The sequence below is a fragment of the Myiozetetes cayanensis genome, unplaced genomic scaffold (assembly GCF_022539395.1).
Source record: "Myiozetetes cayanensis isolate MyiCay16 unplaced genomic scaffold, myiCay2020 scf7, whole genome shotgun sequence".
NCBI lineage: Eukaryota > Metazoa > Chordata > Aves > Passeriformes > Tyrannidae > Myiozetetes > Myiozetetes cayanensis.
Window position 1 is genome coordinate 20,618,380 of NW_026087964.1, and position 22,360 is coordinate 20,640,739.

Below are 22,360 nucleotides of genomic sequence, written 5' to 3' on the forward strand. Positions count from 1 at the left end.
AATTAAAGCTGGCTTCCTTTAGTCTGTAAAGCTGCATCACATTTAGGTGCCCCTTAAGATGCTCTATTTATTTTCTGACTGAACTAGCAAGCCACTACAAAATCTGACTTGAAGGGAAATGTGCAATGCAATTTTCTAATGCAAACAAAGCACTCTAATGGTTTATTCATAAGAAGTTAAAACCTTTTTACTTCCCAGCATTTCAAACTGGATTTGCCCCTTTCAGATCTCTCAAAAATCTGGACCAATTAAAAACCAGTTAACCTGCCCCCTCCAACCATCAGTCATTTATAAAAGTAAAAAAATTAGAGAGATGGAATTGGGTCACCTTTCCTTTTGGAAATTTAGCCATTGATAATCAGAAACTTTGAGGAGGATTTAAGAAGTTTCAGAAAATCTTTTACTGGGGGAGATTTTTCAGGTTTGAAATTACATTTCCCATCAGAAGTCAGAGACAAAAAACCCCAACCCCCTACTACTGCAAATATCTTGATAATCACAGAATCATAGAATGGCCTCTGGGTTTGAAGGGACCTCAATGATCACAATGTTCCAACCTCCTCTGCCTCGGACAGCAACACCTTCAACTAGACCACGTTGCTCAGAGCTCCATCCAACCTGGCCTTAAACACTTCCCGGGATGGGGCATAGACAACTCCTCTGGGCAACTTGTTCCAGCACCTCACTATCCTCACAGTAAAGAATTTCTTCCTAAGATCTGATCTAAACCTACTCTCCTTCAGTTTGAAACCATTTCCCCTTGTCCTGTCACTACACGCTCTTGTAAATAATCTTGCCCATCTTTCCTCTGAGTTGTCTTCAGGTACTGGAAAGCTGCAATTAGGTCACCCCTAAGCCTTCTCTTCTCCAGACTGAACAATCCCAATTCTCTCAGCCTTTCCTCACAGGAGAAGTGCTCCACCCTTCTAATCAAACTGAACTCATTCCAACAGGCTGATGTCCTTCCTGTGCTGGGGACCCAGAGCTGGATGCAGCACTCCAGGTGGGGAGCAGAGAGGCAGAATCACCTTCCTTGACCTGCTGCCCACGCTGCTTTGGATGCTGCCCAGGATACAATTGGCTTTCAGGGCTGCAAATGCACGTTGCCAGATCATGTCCAGCCTCTCATCCACCAGCACTCCCAAGTCCTTCTTGGCAGGGCTGCCCTTGACCTGTTTATCCCCCAGCCTGTACTGATACTGGGGGTTGCACTGACCCAGGTGCAGCACCTTGCACTTGGTCTTGTTAAACCTTATGAGATTCCCGTGGGCACAGGTCCAGGTCTCTCTGGATGGCACCCTGTCCTTCAGGTGTGTCAACAGCAACCATTCAGCTGGGGGTCATCGGCAAATTTGCTGAAGGTGCACTCAATCCCTTCATCTATGTTGTTAATGAAGACATTAAATAATGCTGGTCCCAACAGGGACCTCTGAGGGACACCACTCATCACTGATGTCCATGAGGACTCTGAGCTGTTGACCACTACCCTCTGGATGCAAACATACAGCCAATTTCTTATCCATCTAATAGTCCACTCATCAAATCCATCTCTCTGCAATTTAGAGGGAAGGATGTTGTAGGGGAGCACATCAAAGGCTTTACAGAATTCCAGATAAATGACACTTGTAACACTTCCTTTGTCCACTGATAGAGTCATTCCATCATAGAAGGTTGTTAGGCCCTAATCAAACACAGACATAAAAAGCAGCAGCTTATTAAGTGTTACTCAGTCCTTACTATCCATGTGTCAGGATGAGTAGTGTCCTAAGATCCTGGACTTACTTCATGTGAATGGCAATGTTTTCACTAGGTCAAAATTCCAAGAGGGGCAAGGAGACAGCTCGCTGTCCTGCTCCAAGTCAGTCACTTTCACAACCCTGTTCCCACAGCACTGTTACCTGACAAAGAAGGATGGTATCAAAAGAAGACGAGTCAGGAAGGAAACCTAAGGAAAGACTGCCTCCAGGGCAGGAAGGCCTTTAGGACACACTCCTGGTTGTTCCCTACAGAAAGGAAGAACTTCAGCTCCCAGGCAAGTCACATTTCATGGACAAATCTTAGTTTTCTGCAACACTCCTGGGAATTTTCTTCCATCAAGAGCTAGAAGTAATAGTAATGACTTAAAACCATTATTTTTTCCTCAATCCAGCTTTTTCTCCATCAAATCAAGTATCTCAAGAAAGCAGTAACGCATGCATACAATCAGAGCATAGGTAGCACATTTAACTTGGACAAGCAGGAAGAAGTGCTTTCACATAGGCAGGAGAAACATACTACAGGACATATTTGAAAACAGTTTTATACTAAAAAGTATTGTATGTATCTGAAACAAAACAATGTTGTATATGCAGTTGTATGCACCTGACTGAATTAATCTGAAAGGTTTGTTCAATACAGGTTTAGCAAAGCAGCACATAAGTGATATACTATGAAAAGCAGAGTTTAAAAAGTAACACCAGCAAGAAAATAAGAATTTACCCACCTTCCCACAGCCCCAGAACACACTTATATGTACTCTGTATCAGCAGACCAAAACAGCACCAAGTCAAGAGGGATAAGGAGAGCAAAGACTTACCGACCATTGTCACGGCCCACGCCCCAGACTCTGATGCTCACAATGGGCTGCGAGTGCAGAACTGTGCGGTCCATGGGGTCAATCAGGTTCAGCATGTCATTTTCCAGTATAAGGTACATGTCTTTGCCCTGCAACTCCAGACGAAGTACAGTTACACAGTGCATCACCCTCTCAAAACTGACTGGGCTCAAGGTGCTATGCCTTTACTGTTCAGACTTGCTTCCTCATAGTTTACTCCAAGTTTTGGTTTGTTCCAAGAGCAACTGAAAGCTAATTCATATACTTCCAGTGTGAAAAAGATGTAAGGTATTTTCTTTCTACTATAGGTTTAAACAATTCCAATCACAAAAACTTTGATGTATTTTAAATGCAACTCATTCAAGCCCAAGCTATTGAGTTCTTCAACAAATTCTGTGTATATCTTCTCTTCATTAAATTCTTCCAAACACATGAGAGGTCATGGTCTGTCTTAACAGTAAAAGCTTATATCAAAACCTGTACCTATGAGGCAGAGTTTCTTCTTTAAAAGTATTCTGTTTCCATAAACTTTACCAATGGATTATGGGAAGAGACAGCAATTTGTATGTGTCAAAGGATTTTCTTTGAAGAATGATTAAAGGGGAAAACCTAGCATTAAGACCAGAATGTGAATTCTGCTAGTGACTGCAGAATCCTGGAGCCAAGATTTCTCCCTACCTCTTCTAGCATGTAAGAACAAGGATAATGCTTTTTCCCCTTATAGAAAACAAATTTAGAGACAATTTTCCTTTTGATGCTAATTCACAAATGCTAATCTTCCCCCTACTGCTAGCATTTGCAATAGGTCTGCTGCCTCTCCTATCACACATAATACCTCTCTTCTTGGAGGCTGTACACATACTCTGCAGACCATGAGATCCCACAGAAGTGATCCTGGACCTACTGCTAAGAGTTAAGACAAGCTCCTGCCAGTCAGAAGAAGAAGGTGGAAACTATCAGCTACATACAAGAGTAATTTGTTTCATCTCCATTGTGCCAGAATCTATAAATGAACAGAAAGAACGGAAATGATCTGACTCTCTACTGACAAATGTTTCAAACCCAACCTTTTCCTTCAACTCAGTGACACAGAAACCCTCTTCCCGGTTGGTTACAGAGGCTCAAGTCTCAATGATGTCTAATTTTGTGTCTGTCTAAGAAATAAATTCATGTCACTCTGGGAGGGTCTTCTGCCACAGTTTGTAGGCTAGGCAGCATGGGGCAGGCACTGCCCACCTCCTTCCCAACAGTGAATCAAAGTGGAGCTGTGACACAGAGCTAGCAGTGCAAGTGCCAAGAGGGATGTGAGAGAGGTAGGGGACACCTGGTATATGTGATACCAACACAAGAATATTTTGCTTGATAGGAAAAAGTACAGGTGTGGCAGAGATGCAAGGCTGTATATACAGGCTGCTCCTTGTGAAGCAGAAATAAATATAACTGTGATAGTCAGGCACAAAAATGGGGCAAACTAGCAGCATTGGGGTGCTAGTGGCATACAGAAAAAGAAACATGAGAAATAAAACACAAAAACCAGGATGACACCAGACAGACCAGGATGATTAAGGAAACCAAAGAGAAAACAGAGTCATCACAAAGAAAAACTGGGAGAAATTTGCTTGGAGGTCAGAAGCAGCAAATAAATTGTGTGAAGAATGCTGCCAAGTGTAACAAAGATTGCTTTTTGGATACATTTTCTACTTAGATATTTGTTCCAGAAGGAAATTATTACAAGAAGGTAAAATCTGTTCATCATGCAAAATATGCTGGGATTAGAGTAATGAAACTGAATCCAAATTAGCTGGAACAAAATTGGAGAATGGGCAGAAAAGGAATATAAGTCACAGGAAATTATCCTAGCAATGCTCAAGGGATAGCCTGTCCACAGCCAGAAACAATATATTTTGCTAATTTTTGTAGCCTTATTATACAAAAGCTATTTTAGAGATGAAAACACTGCATAGGGCAAAAAGACATTATTTAGACAGACTGGGAGCTTGAGCATAGGCTTTAATGTCTCAGACTGCTGAAATGCTGCTGAGATCTGATGGTTCGAGATGAGGAAAGGGAAGAGCCATGCAGAGAAAGTAAACAGAGGAAAGAGAGGCTCAATCCCAACAGACCTCCCGGAAGTGTTACAGGCTGAGGTATAAAGGTCACTGGCAAGAAAGTACCTTTTTCATTTAAGTGATATTGTAACGCACAGAAATAAAATGCATGGCAAAAGAGCAACACAAACAGGTAAGTGGCATTTTTCTTTTTAGATTTTACATGTTCAAGCCAGTAACAAAGCTTCTGCAGTGTCAGGATTTTAATCAGGGCATGGGAGTTTGTGTGTTTTGTTTTGTGTCTTTTTAAATCATGAAAATGTGGGGATGGTCCTAGACCCAATTTCACTTTCATTACTTTCCAGCTAAAGTAAATCTTTAGGCAACCTTAAAACCCCTATCTGCAGTCATCAGTTCTAGCTCCATAACAGATTTCTGCTATAATTGCTCCATCTGATACATCAGTGACGCAGCACTATTTTTTCAGATTGCTCTCTAAAACACACCTCTTCCAGTCACTCTTGAACCCTTACACTGCAAGTGGAAAAATGTGGTTGGTTGTAATGAATTCTTTTAAAATCAAGAAGACAATTTACCTCAGGAACCACCTATTCTCAAGCACCGTGTCTCAATTGTTTTGTCAGGCTGATTTTTTTTTTAATGAATAGCAATCTTAATTGAAACATCCATTCAAGAGGACCAGAACTTTTCACCAGTTTGGCTTAAAAATGCACAAAGTATTCCAACAAAGAACAATGGAACAGACAGAGAGAAATATGGGAAAATGTGAATATTAACTCCTAAAACAAAGCACCTGTGATCAAAGTAAACAATTTATTTCAAGTTGACGAAAGTTCTGTCATCTGAAATATGGGTGAGATTACACACATGTAAAGACACTCGGGTTTTTCCCCTCCTGGGATCAGCAGTAAGTCCAAAGTCCATGACTGACACACCTCTAACTGCCTGTCTAGCTAAATTACCTAAATAAAACCTATCCCAGACATAAGAAAAAAGGGAAACCTATGTTATTTTGTTAATTTATATATAAAATATATATTTCTTACATAGAAAAATCCTTCTGATATTGCTTGAAATAGAACACTATAAATGAGCTCCTCTAAAAATAATTTTAATTTTCAAAGAGGTACTTGCTCTCTGTAGCACCTTGGCACTCCTGTGGTCAAAGCCAGGATACTGGACTCGAGCCTTAGACTGCAACAATAACTTGGGAGACTGAACGATATTTTTCCTAAAATGTTTAGTTAAATAGACAAGTCTTCAATTTCTTTTTTTTTTGGCAGTACCATTTCTCTTAGATCACCCAACGGAAAGTTACAACATTCACTCTTTCATCACTTATATATTCAGACCTTGTGTGGCAAACCCACACTAGTGTAACCCTCCTAAAAACACGTCAGGAGAGAGGTAGAGAATTAGGTTTACCTGAAGTTTAAGTTGTTCCGTGAACAATCAAATAACAAAGATGCTTTACCGTGTCTCCTATGCCCTCTACATGTCCCACCCTGTCCTTTCTTGTTTCACTTACTGAGCCCTCCGTATCTTCCACTTCTTCATGTGTGTCCCCAGCACACCTTTTTTTCATGCCACAAAACCTGAAGCTTCCTTCAGTTTTCCCCCTGAGTTCCCATAGAGTCCTGTCTCTGCTGCCAGTTCAGAAAACAGCACAGAGCTTGCAAGGTTCAGTCGATGAAGGTGTACTGACCCTTCAGGAGACCAGGAAAAAGAGCTGGGTTCTCTGTTTTTCCTTCAGTGTGTGAGAATTTGGCAAATTTTCAAAACTGGATGACACTGATGCACAGATTCAAGAGTTATTGGAGAGGAACTAGCAGACAGACTAATGACATACAATTAATTTCCTTCTGAAACAGTGATAAAACAATCATGTTAAAATAAGCCATCTGTCCATCAGTCCCAATCTTTTCATACATTTCAGAAGCACAGGTCATGCCAGTCTGGGTTTCCTCAAAGCCCTCTATCACAGGGAAACCTTTGAAAATGCTGTTCTAAAGCACCACTCTCAAACTTCTTGTCAGGAGGAAGACTTGCACTGAATTTCAACAGTTTGGTTTATGTGTTCCCAGCACCGCCATTGCACCAGCACAGATGTAAACACTAAGGCAAGATCTTTGTGGCATCTTCTGTCCTGACCAGTTTGGAACAAAAAGGTCAACATTTTCCTTTGAACCCTTTTACACTTTTTGGCAGTACCAGCTGGGATAGGGAAATCCCAAACACAGAGCAGGGACATAGTTGTCTACAAAGTTGTTCTTTCGAGATGTTTTATGACACGAGAGGGATGTTCCAAGAGGAGGAAAAGTTCGCCCCGTTCTTACCTCTCCCCAGATGCCAACAGTGTCTCTGATGTCATTTTTACAGTAAGAGAGTTGCCTGATGCAATTGTTCACAGCAACACTGCTTTTTCCAGGAGCTAGATCTTCTTCTGCCATTTCTACCCAGCCCAGAGATCGCACAGCAAAGCACTGAAAATAAACCAGAAAATATCTGTCATGCAACAGAAACTAGACAGCTAAGGTTAAAGATCCCCAGCTAGGAGGGGAACAAAATTAAGGCCTTGTGGATGGGCTTATGCTCAAAGATAAGTAAATAAAAACATAATTTGTGAACTGCAAGGTGAAAACATTCAAAGGAACAAAGAAGAATGCATGACTTGCTATGAAAAGTATCTGTGGAGGCAACAGTAATGCATTTCAGTAAAATATTTCTGTTTAATATAAAGAAGGAAACAAGGGAGCAGAAAATAGTACAACAGGAAAATAAAGAAAAAAGCACAACTACTGATAGAGTACAACTGAAATTTTAGCTGGGATCTAGAGTTCTAATTGAAAAGAAAGAAAATACTAGTGGATTATGTTTCTTGTGAGATACCCACTCACTGTCTGGCTTCTAACCAGAAAATTACACTTTTTTGTGGATTACAGCAACCACTTCTACAGTAAGTTTAACTAAAGTAGCAAACAATAACAAATTCAAACACTAAGAAAAAGATAAGATATCATAAGAGGAAAGCAGTCTTCTTCTAGAAGACTTTAAAAATTACCTTTAAAAACCCCACACTTTAGTTATACAATTTTTTTAGTAGAAAGATATTTAGTCAACCAGAGCTCTCAGTTGGCAGAACAAGCCAAGGCAACATTACTTGGCACATATGGTGCTTTTTGTAAACAAAACAAAATGGGAGAAATTGCACAGCACCACCTCTACCCTACATCTACTAGAACAGAGAATAAAAAGCTTTAATTCTGAGAAAAGAACCTCCACACATATTTGCTCTCAGGTTTTATGGTGGGAGAAATACAGACCTTCCACTAAGTCAACATGAATTTGTCTATGAGACCAAGACTTCCTCCAGAGAATGTTACAGGAATCTCACTCCCAAACAGCAATGCACTGCCAGCAATAGGCACAACGGACTGACTCTTGTACCTCCGTAACAGACACACCAAATGCTTAAGATGGTCCCTAAAGGTTCAGCAGTAGTAGACAAACACTCATTGTCCAGTGCTGCTGCCTTGTGCCACAGAGCTGGAAAGCAGACTGATCCTGGGAGCTGCAGGAAGGCAGGCAGCACCGGTGACTGCTGGGAGCCCTGCTGCCTCCAGCAGCACCCTTGCCACACGGGCAAGGCAGCCCACAAGCAGCAACAGCAGGTCCGTGCTGGAGTTACCAATTAATCCTTCTTCTTGAGATGCAATAAATAACTCAGCTTCACAGTTCAAAAGCTGACACTGAATATTCATTTGCCACCTTCTAAAAAATGCTGTAAAGCCAGCGACTAGATCAAGCTCACACACCATCACTAGTGTGCCATTTGGGAACAACTGTCCTCGAAAAGAAGCTACCCCAAAACACCAAGGTATTTTAAATATGTATAATATGTCAACTTTGGCAAACTAAGGGAGGAATAATATTCACCAGTGGGTAAAAAGATTAATGAGTTTCTCCCTCCTTTCCTTTAAAACTTCTCTCCTTCTTCAGCTTTCTTTCACTTTGCACAACTGCACTCTTCCAAGCTCACTTCACCGTGCAGGAAATCCAGCCTAAGACCCTGCTTCCCATACCCCAGTGAGTCACTAATGATGCATCTCATCTCAAGCATAAGACAGCAAATACACTCTGCAATTGTGTAAAATCCTTCAGTGAGTGTGAGTAAAAAATTAAAGCCTTTCATGCCTCCAGATTTTTTGTGGATTTTTTTTCTTTGCAAAGAAGGAAATCAACATGCTAATTCTCCCACACTGCTTCCTAACCCAGCTCCACTGGAAACCCAGGGAAGTGCCGAGTTTCAGTTTAAAATGGACATGAGGTAGAAGGTGAAAGAGTAGACAAAGGAGAGGTCACCACTCAGGGATGCTCTTCACTTCAGGGCTACACAAGATATTAAAATATCAATTTTTTAGCAGTTATTACAGTTGTCTAATCTTAAGATTGCAGAATTGTTTCTGGCACATCAGATGCTCATGAATCTTGCTGAAAGTGCTGCTATACCCACTGGGGTATTAAATATTTATCTTTGCAAGCTTAAAAACATCAGTTTTTACTGTACCATAAGAAAGGAGATTTTTTTACAAGTACTTAAATATTAAATTGAACAGTAGAATACTAGCACAGAGAAACATTTTCTAAATCATAAGAGAGGTGAAGAACTAAATATATACAACAAGCATACTGTTTCCTCTTTACTCTTCTTATCTCAACCACATCTGCAATTTGTTAGCTGCTTTCTGAACACAAGGATAAATATAAAATCACAAATACTTTGGGTTGGAAGGGTTAAAGATCATAGAGTTCTAATACCCCTGCTGCGGGCAGGAACACCTTTCACTAGATCAAGTTGCTCAGAGCGCCATTCAACCTATACACTCTTGCACTGAACAGTGTGTATCTGAAGAAGGTAAAGAATGGTGAAAGACAATCACTTCAGATTGACAAAAGGTAAATCTCTGATTAGTAAAGATGGTGAACTGTTTTGGTATTTTTTTTTCCTGGCCTTTTTTATTTAAAAATTATTCAAAATTTATTTAAAATTCTCCAGCAGTGGCATCCACTGTATTTCTTCAGACCACTGTCATAACAGTACAGTGAGCTGAATGGGACAGTCTTGTTCACCCCATATATTCCCCTCCATGTGAAGAGCTTGGCTTCCTTCCCCACTTCCATTCCCTGTCAATGCTTCCAAACTAGGAAGACCTGAGAAAATCCCTTGGCTTCTGGCATCTGGCAAGTTTTTGTTTGTGTATTTCAAAAGAAGCCCTTACCATAATCCAAACTAAATGCTTTAGAACAGCTTCATGAAAACAAACCAGTTACCCAAATACGGCAAACAAAAACCTCTCAATCAACCCAAGAGAGACTCAACACCCCACTGACAAGGAAACGCATGAACCTGAGTATATACATAAATGAAACTTTCTTTTGATCAAAATAGACCTAAAGACCAAAATCCTTCCATTTCCTGGTTAACTGAACACACATGCTGATGTGACTCGGCAGTGATGGCAGACCTGCATGCAGATTTCTGAACTAGAAAATACGCTGACTCAGTATACACACTGCTCAGCATCAATACATACACACACCTGTGGGGTGGGAGAGAGGTGGAAGTCTGAGCACACATGCCTGTTTGTCTGCCTCTCTCTGCATATTGCCAGCAGCTGGATTATAAGAATCCACTTCGTGTTTTATTGCTGATTGCTTTTCCCCCTCCCCCTTCATTGTTTGTCTTATAGGTTCTCTTCTCTTTAAAACAAAAGAGCACAAAACCCAGCAGAACCAAACCACCTAGTGTCTCCAATCAGATATGACCTAATTTTTAGACCATGGCTAGCTGAGTTCGATGATACTCACAAGCCAAGAGATAAAGTACTTCCTTTGACCTGAGAGAGCTTTACTAACACAGCCTCTTTTCTTCTGGAACTAACAGCTAGAGTCAAACCAAGCTGAGCTGAAAACCAGAGCGCAGCTCTTTATTATGAGCTCAATAAAAAAACATTCCTGGTAATGCCAGTTCATTATGTACCTCTACTCAAGGTGCACAGATAATTACTGGCAAATCATAATTATTTGCCTGTCGTAATTTCAAAGTAATCCCAATGCCAATTTTTGGCTTACAGTAGACTACCTGATCTCTTTTCTCTGTTAGAGAAGGTTTTCTGTGCCTAGTCAGACCATCTGCTTGCCCCTAGACTCTTTTCAAGAGCTGGCAAAAAAAAAAATCATGTTTGAAGAAAACCAAACAAAGTTGATAAATACAGCAGGATAAAAGAGATTTAGGAATTGTATACTGTGTTTGGATCACTGCTGTTTGGAATTGGGAAGATCAAAGATACTATCAGGAACACTCTGTGGCTGAGAGAAGTGCATGGAAAAATGTCATTTAAACCATGGAATGTTAATAATCTTGTATTTTTATTTCGACTGGACTTTGCATTTCCTGGACACTGTGCAAAGACAAGACCCAGGAAAAAAGGTTCACCATATCACACACTACCCTATGAAAAGACAGATGAAAAAAGAATGAAAACACAGGTATCACTGCTCAGTTTTACAGTTCTGGGGAACCTCTGTTTGCATGGCTGCAAATCCAATTAATATTTCAGGGTAAATGATCTGTAACCAAAGAACCAAACTCATAAACACTGTCATCCAAACTCTTTACAGAGCCATAAACCTCTCTAGCAGAGCAGTTCTGATCCAAAGCATCACCTAAAGCTGGGGAGCTGTAGGACTGAAGAAATGCATGAACCACGGATTACAGTCCTGCTCTTTGGCACTGCAAAACCTTGACCACAGGGTAGGGTTCTGCTCTGCAGAATGCAGAACCATGACAAAGTTCTGCAGGTAGGCAAATGCACACACCACCTGTTGGCCCATCATTTGCCATCAAAGAAAAGAAAAATAGTGAGAAAACCAAAGCAAATACAATCCCTTGCTAAACAGAGGACAAGAGATCAACTGCACGTGACTGATGGTAGAGTAATATGTGAAACTGGACGGGTTATAAGGATGTGGGTAGAAAAGATCCGATTACAGGGAGAAAATTAATAGAACATCAGTTTGAGAATGAACTAATGTACATTACAAGGCCACAGACAGATTACTTTTCTTATTAAACAGCTGTTGGTAGCCACTATGAACATCTGTATTAAACGTATGTTTGCCCTGATGCTTTAATTCTGTGCTACTTATTTCTTCTCTACTTCTGAGACTACAAGACTTGATTTTGAGCAGTTTCCCTTTGTTTCATTTCATGTTTTTCCTTTTCAAAGGTTATATCTGTCTGCAGACATACGTAAATCATTACAGTATTTAATGAGGCCTTTATCACAGACCACTGAGCAGGCTTGTGCCTGGAGCACAGCATGTAGGTCACATAATTAACCATTTATTATGCAGCCGGCATAATCTTCAAAATTTTACTTACATTTTCTTCGACAGTTTTAAACCAAAACAAACTATCATACTATTTTATGCATTGGAAGATCAAGCATCATAACATATAGCCACTCTATTCTGAGGAAGAGGTATGTTCCAGTATATTTGCCTGCTGCACATCAAGAAAGATTACACTGATTCCAGATGAAAATATTGGAAAAGATCAAAGCTAGACTGAGTAACAAAAGAATAAAGAGATCTTATGCAATCAATGAACAAGTAAGCACTTCTATTTAATTGACATGCAGTGCATCCATTTTCTCAGAGAAATACTGACAGTTGTCACAAAAAGTTCTTAGTTACAAAAAAATTCAAAATTAAAAATCAAAACATACTAATAAGATTTTTCAACATTTTCAGCTTTCTGTTGCAGTTCATCTTGTATTCTTTCAATTGCTGAAAATGTGCATGCAATAAGAAAATAAGCACACAGATATTCAGGTCACAACAGAATTCAGAAATCACTAATAAATGCTGTTTCAAGCAGATGATTAAAAATTAAACTTCTATGTAATTAAATATGAGGGCTTTACAAATACTGTAAAATAACCTTTATATGAAATTACTTCTCCAAAGGAGGTCAATACTGAATTTTCTGTTCTCACAGTGCCTTACTCATGCTCCAAGCCACTATAGTCTCATTTTTTCAGTAGACTCACAGACTTCAATGTGTAGGATGACAAAAGTCCCTCTTTTGTTTTGAGCTTAATACTTCTGTCTCAGTGGTTCCCACTGGCTTACAGCCAGAGGTTAAATCTGCTCTTTCAAGGCAAGAAAATGTTGCAGGACCACTGTGCTGGTCTGAGATTTTTTGAATTCCAATTTCTTACTCATTATTATATTTCTAAGTCAAATAAAAATCTAGTCATTTGAGGAAAAATAGAATGTACACTACTATTCTATACTAACAGGCTCTGTAGTTCTGAAGATGAAATTAAGATCACCTTATTCTTTTCTTTAGTCTTCTCATTAAAAAACAGGTTTTGATTTAAGATGCTTTGCAGGTACCTTGACTTCACATCCTAAAGGGATGGGTTAACGGACTTTGCTTTGAGCTAAAGGTGTTTTGGGTTTCATTTTAATACAGTGAAATAAAAAACTTCCTTCCTCAGTGAAGACAAGGCAGTCATACTTTTCACTAGAAACTAATACAGGATGTTCAAAATTAGAGTCTATTTTGGAGAGTAACTGAACTGTTAGGATAACTCAAGCAGATTTCACTAATCTGCAACAAACAATAATGACTCCAACAAACACACATATGCTTTGTCAGCAAAGACAAGCTCTGAAGTTTACAAGGCAGAAAAGAACATGGGCCTTCATTTCCTTAAAACTAATGCTCAGTACTTCTTAACTTTAACCTGAAAAGCTGTATTTTCCTGATGTGGACTCTTCTTCAGGCTGATAGATTAAGTGGTTCTAACGCAGCCAGCAGTACTCTATTTCATACTGTGGTGCATAATTTTAAAGGGAATATGTATGACATCCAATTTAAAAAAAAACAACAACAAAACCCCCAAACAAACAAAGCCCCCTAAAAAGCTACCAACCTGTAAATGAATTCTTGACCTTAACTGAATCAGTGAAACACCTTCCAGCTTCACTAAAGTCAGAATTTCATGTCCCTTTAGAAGCAACATTATTACAAGTAATTTGTTTTCTGCAGAAATTATGTTTAAAACAGGATCCAAAGCCAATGAAGTTAAATCACCACAGATCAATTCCCACTCTTCAAAAAAACCCACTCAAATAAACACAAATCCAGAGTCCAGAAATCTTGAGGCATGGTGGGCCTCCCACACTTGAGGACCCACTTAGTGTCACGCTGCCTCCCTGCAGCACCATGGAGTCATCATCTTCAAGCATATGGAATAATGCAAACTTGTGTAAGAGCAACATGGCACTATGATGTACAGCATATGACATGTTTTTAAATCTCTTCAGAGATATTATCTCCCACTCCCTTTTCTCTTCAATGAAATGCAGGAAATTTTGACAAGGAAAACTTCTAATTTTTTAGAGTGAAATTTAGAAGTAGAACTAATAACGAAATAAATATATAAGCAGGCTAGACCTATCTAAATATTGCTCTGTCATGTTCCATTTTCCATATTGATTTTTAAATTAACTTCCTCCATAAATGTACTTTCCAGCAAGTCCCCAATGGACAAATAACCTACCAAGTTTCTATCATGCTGGTTTCAAAACGTGTATGTGTAATTTATAACATAAATAAATATATATATTTATGTATGCACATAAATATACACTGTGCACTTTTTCCATTAAAAATCTATGCAATTAAATGGTAAAAATTGTAAGACTGCAAACTAGAACAAGCTCTTTCCCTGAGCTGCCCTAAACTGGCAAGCTAATGTAAATAATTGAAGAGAAATACAAAAATATCTACCAGTTCATCTTGTAGCAAGATGATGAGCAGACATTCAAGAGGCAATTCACAATCAACAGGCCATTCTAAAGCCGAAGCTGACAGAGGCTATATATTGTTTTAGAGGTGAAATGGTCAGTCTCAAGTGGGGAGTATGAGGGGCTGCAAGCTGTGATTCCCTCTGCACTGTATTAGCAAAGATGCTGGTGAGCTGACAGGGAGGTCTGCCAGCAACATCAGCCCAGGCTGCGCTGAACTGGGAGCTGCTTGCTCACTGAATCCATCAGGCTGCTGGATGGCAACAGGGGCTTTTCGCCTGCGGCATGTAGGATGAACAGTGCTTCTTACCTCAGTTTCTGTCTATTCCTGAGGGCTCCTTCATCAATCACACACAAAGTACTGCTGGCTCATAAGGAGTTTACTGTGTTGCACCATAAAACAGTGAATAAATTGTGATTAAAAACAATTATAAATAAGAAACATCAAAATATCAGAAAGTGAAAATTCTCTTCCAAGAAAAATAAATTTGCTTAGAGCAGCAGTTTGCTTATTCTTGTGTTCTATTGAACCACCACAGTTTGTTAAATGGTTGTATACAGCAAGATGCTATACATAGACTCCAGCCAAGAAAAACTGGACCTTGAACCTCCATGAAGATGACACTGGCAGTTCAACCTAGAGAAGCAACAGAAAACCCTCCTTACACTGCCATTACTGGAAGAAACAGCATCATTTAAAAAAAAGAAAGTTAAAACAAAATCATGTATATTCATGTTTTCTCAAACATGGCCAGCACTTCCTGGTAGAGCAGCTACAATTGTAAGAGCACTGCTGCACTTTGGAAATGGTTTCCCATTACTCGGAGGCCACAGCAGTTGTGATTTCAGAGGCAGGGCACGCTGGCTTCAGCACTGCCTCACCCCCCTGGCAGCCAGGGAAGTGCCTCCCCACAAGAAGAGTGGTTGCTGATGTGCACCTAAACTGCCCACACAACCTGGCCACTCACAGTACTCACAAGGTAGCAAATACTCCAAGGGAAAAGCATGACCCACACAGCTCCCATATGCACCATTCATCCTCCTGCAATCCAGTTAAGTCTATGTTCTTACTACCCCAACAATAATTCCTGGCCAACAGACCTGTGGCAGACAAAGTCATTGTCAATACTGGAACTTCAAAGGCCAAGAAGATACTTTGTTTTGATTTGAAACAAAACTGTTCCTATATTTTATCTTCTCTTTTCCCCATCATGTAGAAATCAGGTAGCCCAGTGCAAACCTTTTGTACAGTGTATCTTAATAAAGCAAATCCTGATAACGCATCCAAATTCAAGACTGAAGTCTTGCGTTACAAACCTGGAAACTAACAGTAAATTTTAAATTTAAATTTTAAAGCAGTTTCCATTCTCCTTCACGTAAGCAATGGTTTTGTGATATATCTTTGTAAGGAAGACTACAAGTAAAACCTCTCCACTCCATCCCTCCTACTGCTTAGTCACTCATGTCCTGATCCTGCACGGTAGGTTCACATCTAATCAGATCCCAGAGATTTATGGGATTTCTAGAAGAGAAAGACTTGCAACATTTTGCAGGATCCAATTATAATCTGGAAAGGTTTGAGAAATTAAGGCACATTATCCCAGATACTTATATTTTACATATAATATAACAAATAAACACCCTGTAACTCTGTATGCCCTTAACAAAGTAAATAGCTGAGATTTGGGAAAACACTACAAATTCCTCTGCCCTGGACACCTCTTCATATTTGATTAAACTAGACTTCATTTAGGAACACGGCAGCAAATATCCTCTGGATGGAAATCTGTATGATGATGTACATCGCATCACAACATTAGCACTTAATACCTAATGACAAAATAGATGTCAGAAGGACTAACTATCAATCACAGAGAGATAAAGAATGAGCAAACACACTCTCTGAAAGGTCTAGTGCACAAAATGAAAAAGACTAAAAAAAAAATTGTCAAGGATATGTATTTATTGCTTTAGTTGGCTATTTCTAAAACTGCTTTTGAAGCAGAACATTTTCAAGCACCTGCACCATTCACCTGCAGCATCTCTGTAGCTGGGAGGGTGTCTTAATGCTGCTAATGGCAAAAAGCCAAATTCAGAAACAACCAATCAGTTTAGAAACAGCCGTCTCCATCACTCACCATTGCTACCCAGAAGCTGCAAGGATGGAATGCTGGAAAAACTTTGCCATATTACAGTAATTATCAAGACTGACCTCTTCCTGATTATTCACTAGGATGTTTCAAACAGAAGGTATGTGTTTTGACTCATAATTTTGAAAGCTACTAAAATGACTGTCTGGTTGCTGAGAGGGGGAAGAAACTAAGCAGACCTTTTCGTCTTTGAAACAAACAAGAAATCCCTAACATCAAGCTCCACTATGGTGCTTATTTTAGTTTTAGGCTTGGTTTTTGTCGGGTTTTTTTCAAGATCTTATTCCCAGGGTTTCCTTCTCCCCTCTGAAAGCCTAAGAGAAGCCAATATCAAGAGGCAACAATTTTTTAAAACTACTTAACTCTTACTCCATAGTTATTTAAAAATACTTAAGAACATAATTTAAGTAAAATTCATGAACACTGAGCATAATCTGCTTTCCTGCATTTTGTGAAATCATTTCTATAGCACTTCATCAATGCAAAAATCATTAGCTTCAAAGAGAATCTTTAGTTTACTATCAGCAGTAGCTTAGTGTTAAAGACAACTAAATACACACTGTTTAGGCAAATCCCCAAAATGCAAAAATCTGCTGTTCATGAGAAACTTTCAGCTACTGGCAATAAAATTCTTTGAAAGAAACAAAACAACTACCCCCTCCTGACCAAGGTACTATTTAAATTACTGAGATGAAGATCAGAACTTTTCTTCCTCTCACTCTTATAAACACTAGTTATAATCATGGTTTAGGTTGCAACACAATTATTACCTAATCAGGAGCTGAAAAAGTAAAAGCAATCATGGCCAAGAACTTTCCAAAACGGAATAAGGACGATTTTTAAGCTCCCCTACAAACTACCCTGGAAAAACCTTAAGCTACCCTGGAAAAATGCCACCCACAGCAACAAATCTGATTGCCCATGGTTAAAAATTAAAGACAGAAAACACAGAGCTATTACAAGAATCAGGGAAACAGGGACTCCTAAGGAGACAGCAACTCTCCTAGCCTCATTAAGACTAATTAAAAGCACTTGGCTTGTTAAGTTGAATAAAACTAAACTGAAGAAGAAACATAATGGCCTGCTATAAATGCATTAGTAGATGGCTAAACACGGAACAAGAGCATAAAAAATGGCCAAGAAAGTTTATATAAAAGATTTTTGACCATCAAAGGAAGGTAATACTTGAATCAGTTTGTCAGTTAAGACTAGTCAAGGCAGAATGCCTCCCCCCCACCAAATGCTTAAGAAGAAACTTGCAGTTAATATGTGGGATTATATGTTGTGGTTCCCTATAAGAGTAAAGGAATGGGTTCAAGATTTGTTTTAGTCCTGTTCTGTTTCCTAGGGAATGAAAATCAAAGGTTGTTTTTGAAAGACACAAATTCCTATTCCAAAATCCAAGCAGAAATAACATTTTGGAAGAAAAAATGTTGAAGATACCCTATTTCTCTTTTAGATTAAATCTACTTTTGTAAGGAGACTTAAGATGGAATAACCTCCTCAGATTTAATTAACTGACTTGAGTCCATTAATTGAATTGAGGCTTTCTTCAGCATTTCATCTGCTCATGAGAAGACTATATGCAGCCTGAAGTTGATGGTGAAACTGCCTGAAAATGCTGAATACTCCCTATTTGCATCAACAATTTTAGAAGCTATTCTGACTCCGAGAGAAAATTATATACTTCACTGTGAAAAGAATTCTTTCTTGGAATTACTATACATGGCAAAAACTCCTCTCTGGTGAAGTCTTCATTTGCATCAAAAATGAGATTCACGTCCATTCCCAAGCTGATAATCTACAAATGATCCTGTGTCTAGACAGGATATTTACTTCTGGAAAAGACCAGAAAGAAGCAAACGTAGAATGCGTCCAAAACACATACACCTGCCTATGTAGCAAGAAAAGCAGCTATGGGGGGCACAGCCATCCTTGGGGGGCACATAGAATTTTGTAAAATTATTTCCATAGTGCTATTTATGGGCCACTTCATAACAGTCAAAAGTCAGCTTTTCAAAAACATCCCTCACATTACTCTGAAAAGTCCAACTGATTAAACCATAAGGCTCAGGTAGTCCACTGGAGTTCATCACCAACTCACTTTCTATGTCTCCAGCTGTGTTTTCATTCACCTACAGGTCAATCTCTGAATTAAACTGCCTGGGATCAGCATCTCCTGACACTATCCCTCTTGAAAATAGCCTCCTTCTCTTCCTTGAGATCCTGAGCATTTACTGGTTTCTGAAGCAGAAAACAGACTTTTGGTGCAAATGCTTACTATTCCCAAATAGGTGCAAATACATTGTTTCCACTCTTAGACACTGGCCCATAGCTGAAACCATATGGCGAGGCTGGAAAAGTGAAACTTTGCTGAACAGGCTAACATGGTCAGGGAATTCGAAAATCCATGCTTGACACAAAAAGGAGTGAATAAAGGCATGTCCGAATCATAGAATCATAGAATCATAGAATAGATTGGGTTGGAAAAGACCTCCAAGATCATCAAGTCCAACCCCTGATCCAACTCTAATTACTATATCATGGCACTAAGGGCCATGTCCAATCTCTTTTTAAAAACTTCCAGGGATGGTGAATCCACCACCTCTCTGGGCAGGCCGTTCCAATGCCTGATCACCCTCTCTGTAAAGAATTTCTTCCTAACATCTAACCTAAACTTCCCCTGGCAGAGCTTGAGCCCATGTCCCCTTGTCCTGGTGTTGGTTGCCTGGGAGAAGAGACCAAATATCAGGCCAAACAGGCCAATTCTGAAAAGGCTTCAGAAAAATTAGTCACACAGGCTTTCCAGTTTTCATCCCCTTCCTAAGGACAGTGACAGGTTTTCCAGGAGGTTCAGTTTCCATACATGACCATGAGGAAAAAATTTAGCACCTTTCTATACTTCTACACACAGCCATCATATTTTACAGCAATGAAAAAAAAGACAACACAGAGGAATTTATAGTCCGGGATTGGTAAAAGCATCTTTTACCTTCCTTGAAACTCAATTAGGAAGGCACACATTGCTCTATAAATTAACTCGGAAGGTTACGATCTGTCTCCTGGGAAGTACCAATTCAAAACTCATTTCTAGTTGTGCATGTTTTACATGCAGAATTAGGATCCTTGTCAAGTGCAATGAGCCATCTCTTCCAAGAAATTCCTATCAAAATGAGTTACTGAAATCAAGAAGTTGGATGTAATAATTCTCCTCTTTCCATTTCTCCTTTATGACCTTGTGCAGACAACCTGACCAGATGCCCAGGATATGAAACTATGAACTGCATCTTAAACACATGATGTCTGGAGAAACATTTGTTCTTTACTGAGAATTTTGAATGCTTAACTGTGTTGCTGCACAAATAACTTTTCTTACAAGAATTAGATGAATTATATGACATGCTTTTCCCAAGCTGATGCTTTTGCAGTGCTACTATCTTTGCAAAAGTTGACACTGGGTGAAGACAACTACTACGGCTTTCCACAAGGTGGCACGGTTCCCTTTGCTGAAATACAGCATTACTCTGCCATAGAGAAATTTTTTATCCCCAACCCCCACCCCAAAAAAAGCATTGGCCAATGTCACGAATCAGTTTAAATATGTTTTAGATCTCTAACAAGGCTCAATTTAACAAATTCTTCCACTAGATAGTTTAATGAGTTGAAAAAATGTTGCTTTCTCTTATGCTGAAATGAAGAAAAAGTATCTGTGCTTATTACCACACAAAAGCAAGCTTCAATCTAAGAGAGTTAAGGCACCTAATATGGCAGGGGAGAGACTAAAAGGCTAAAAAAACAAAAAAAGACCTGATTTTTCCAAATCATCAGTTTCAAATCCTATGACTTCTTTCAGTCTCTCAATATGTGGGGTAAAATGGGACTAGCAAGGAATCAACCCACCCCACTCCCTTCCCACCCATGTGAGAATTAAAGATCCCAGAGCATTTCCCACAGGTGAAGATTTTCCCTGCTGTTTCTGGACCACTTCCCGTTCCTGTGACATGTGGCCATGTTTGTCCTGTCCTTGGGGCAGAGAGAGGCAGATGCACTAAACAGCTTTGTCCTCAGCCTCTCCTACTGCACAGCAAACATCAGTGCTGCTGAGCTTCACCTGCAGGACATGGTCAGCTACTGCCCATGCATAACACCCACATCAGGCAGAAAGCAGCTAAGGTGCTTTGACTCAAGTGATTTTAAAAAAGCCAAAAACATGTATAGTTTCTCCTCTATTTCTTGTCTTGCTCCTCTCAGTCACTTCTATGAATGTTTCAGTGCTCAGTTTTGATTACCCACTTGAGCATTATCAGCATGGTCTTGCCTAAACCAGAGAAACAAAAACAGCTGTGATAGACAACTTTTGGCACTGACCCATTTCACAGACACCAGGTAAGTATGTGTTCCATAAAAACTGAAGTTTAAACAGCAAGCCAGAGAGGAAAGAGAGATGATGAACAAGTGAACAAGTTATTTGTTCACAAAACTAATGCCACCGTCCTGCATGCAGGAAGGGTTCTAAAAATACTCACTGCAAATCAGCTGGTAAAGAGTCATAGATATATTAAAATATTGCCTGCCTATAATCTTTTTGATACCCTAAGGCTTATCATGAAAGGAACAATTCTATGGTTCTGAGGACTGGTACCCAATGCTTGTCACTCCTCCAGTTCCATTTACCATACTCAGAATTTAGTGCCTACCATTGTAATAAGCACAGCTGAAAACCTTGCCTTTTTAACTACCAGCCTGCCAAGCAAAACACATTTATTTACAACCAATTTAAACATCACAAGCCAAATAATCAAGATGACAAAGAAAATTATGTGCCCTGATCAGTCTGTTTTCCCTCTTAAAATATACCATTAATGTTATTATAATGTTACCTACTGTCTTCCTGCAAATAAGTAGCTTCTGATCCTGTCAGTCACTGCAGGTGTATGGCACAGCCAAAACACTTATTTAAATTACCTGGATTTACAATTACAGAGATTCACATACATCTTTAAAAAGGGATGCAAGCACAAGGCAGAACTACCAACAAGACAAATCTTGTCTTGAGATATATATGCAAGCATTCAAAAGCTTCTGCAGCTTTTTTTCTCCTCAAAACCCTTAGATTACAATAGTAAAGGCTCTGATCTAATTATGGTGCTTGGCCACATAATGATGTAATTTTCTTTATGAATTGCAATCTCAAAGTAGGTTGCACTGTCTCTTCTAAAATACAAAGTTTCTTGTTCCAAAAAGTAACTTCCTTGTTACTAGGTGTGAGTTGAAGCAGACACATAAAAAAGGAAGAGTAAAAAGGGACAAACTTTAAATTAGAAGAGCAAATTCTGTCACTGAATGCCCCAGGAAGCTATCCAGCCATGACAAGCAACAGAGCCCTCTCTCACTCAGAACAGAAAACTCACTTAGTTGTGCAAGAGGACAGTTATTACAGTTGGACAGCAGAATCCTGAGCTCTAAAATCCAATTTCTTGGCTTTGAATTTAAAATAAGTCTCACTTTCTTGATGAAACTGTATAAAGCTTTAAATCTGCGAATTCCTTTGATGGAATTAGTTGTGCATGGTCAATTCACATTGTACCAAGAGGAGGGGTACAGTTAATTTCAAAACTTAGAAGACATTCTGCAAGTTTATGTTTACAACTGCAAAATTTTTGTTA

General features: G+C 39.3%; 1 protein-coding gene across 11 annotated transcripts in view; it reads right to left on the reverse strand.

Annotated features, from left to right (window-relative positions):
- Window positions 1-22,360, reverse strand: part of APBB2 (amyloid beta precursor protein binding family B member 2) — a 186,548-nt gene that overhangs the window by 43,442 nt on the left and 120,746 nt on the right. For all 11 annotated transcript variants that reach the window (XM_050338427.1, XM_050338437.1, XM_050338429.1 and 8 more), the window contains 2 exons: window positions 6,999-7,145; window positions 2,576-2,703 (listed from right to left, as the gene is read on the reverse strand). In XM_050338427.1, the coding sequence (XP_050194384.1) occupies window positions 2,576-2,703; window positions 6,999-7,145 (275 nt within the window). The remainder of the gene's footprint in view (window positions 1-2,575; window positions 2,704-6,998; window positions 7,146-22,360) is intronic.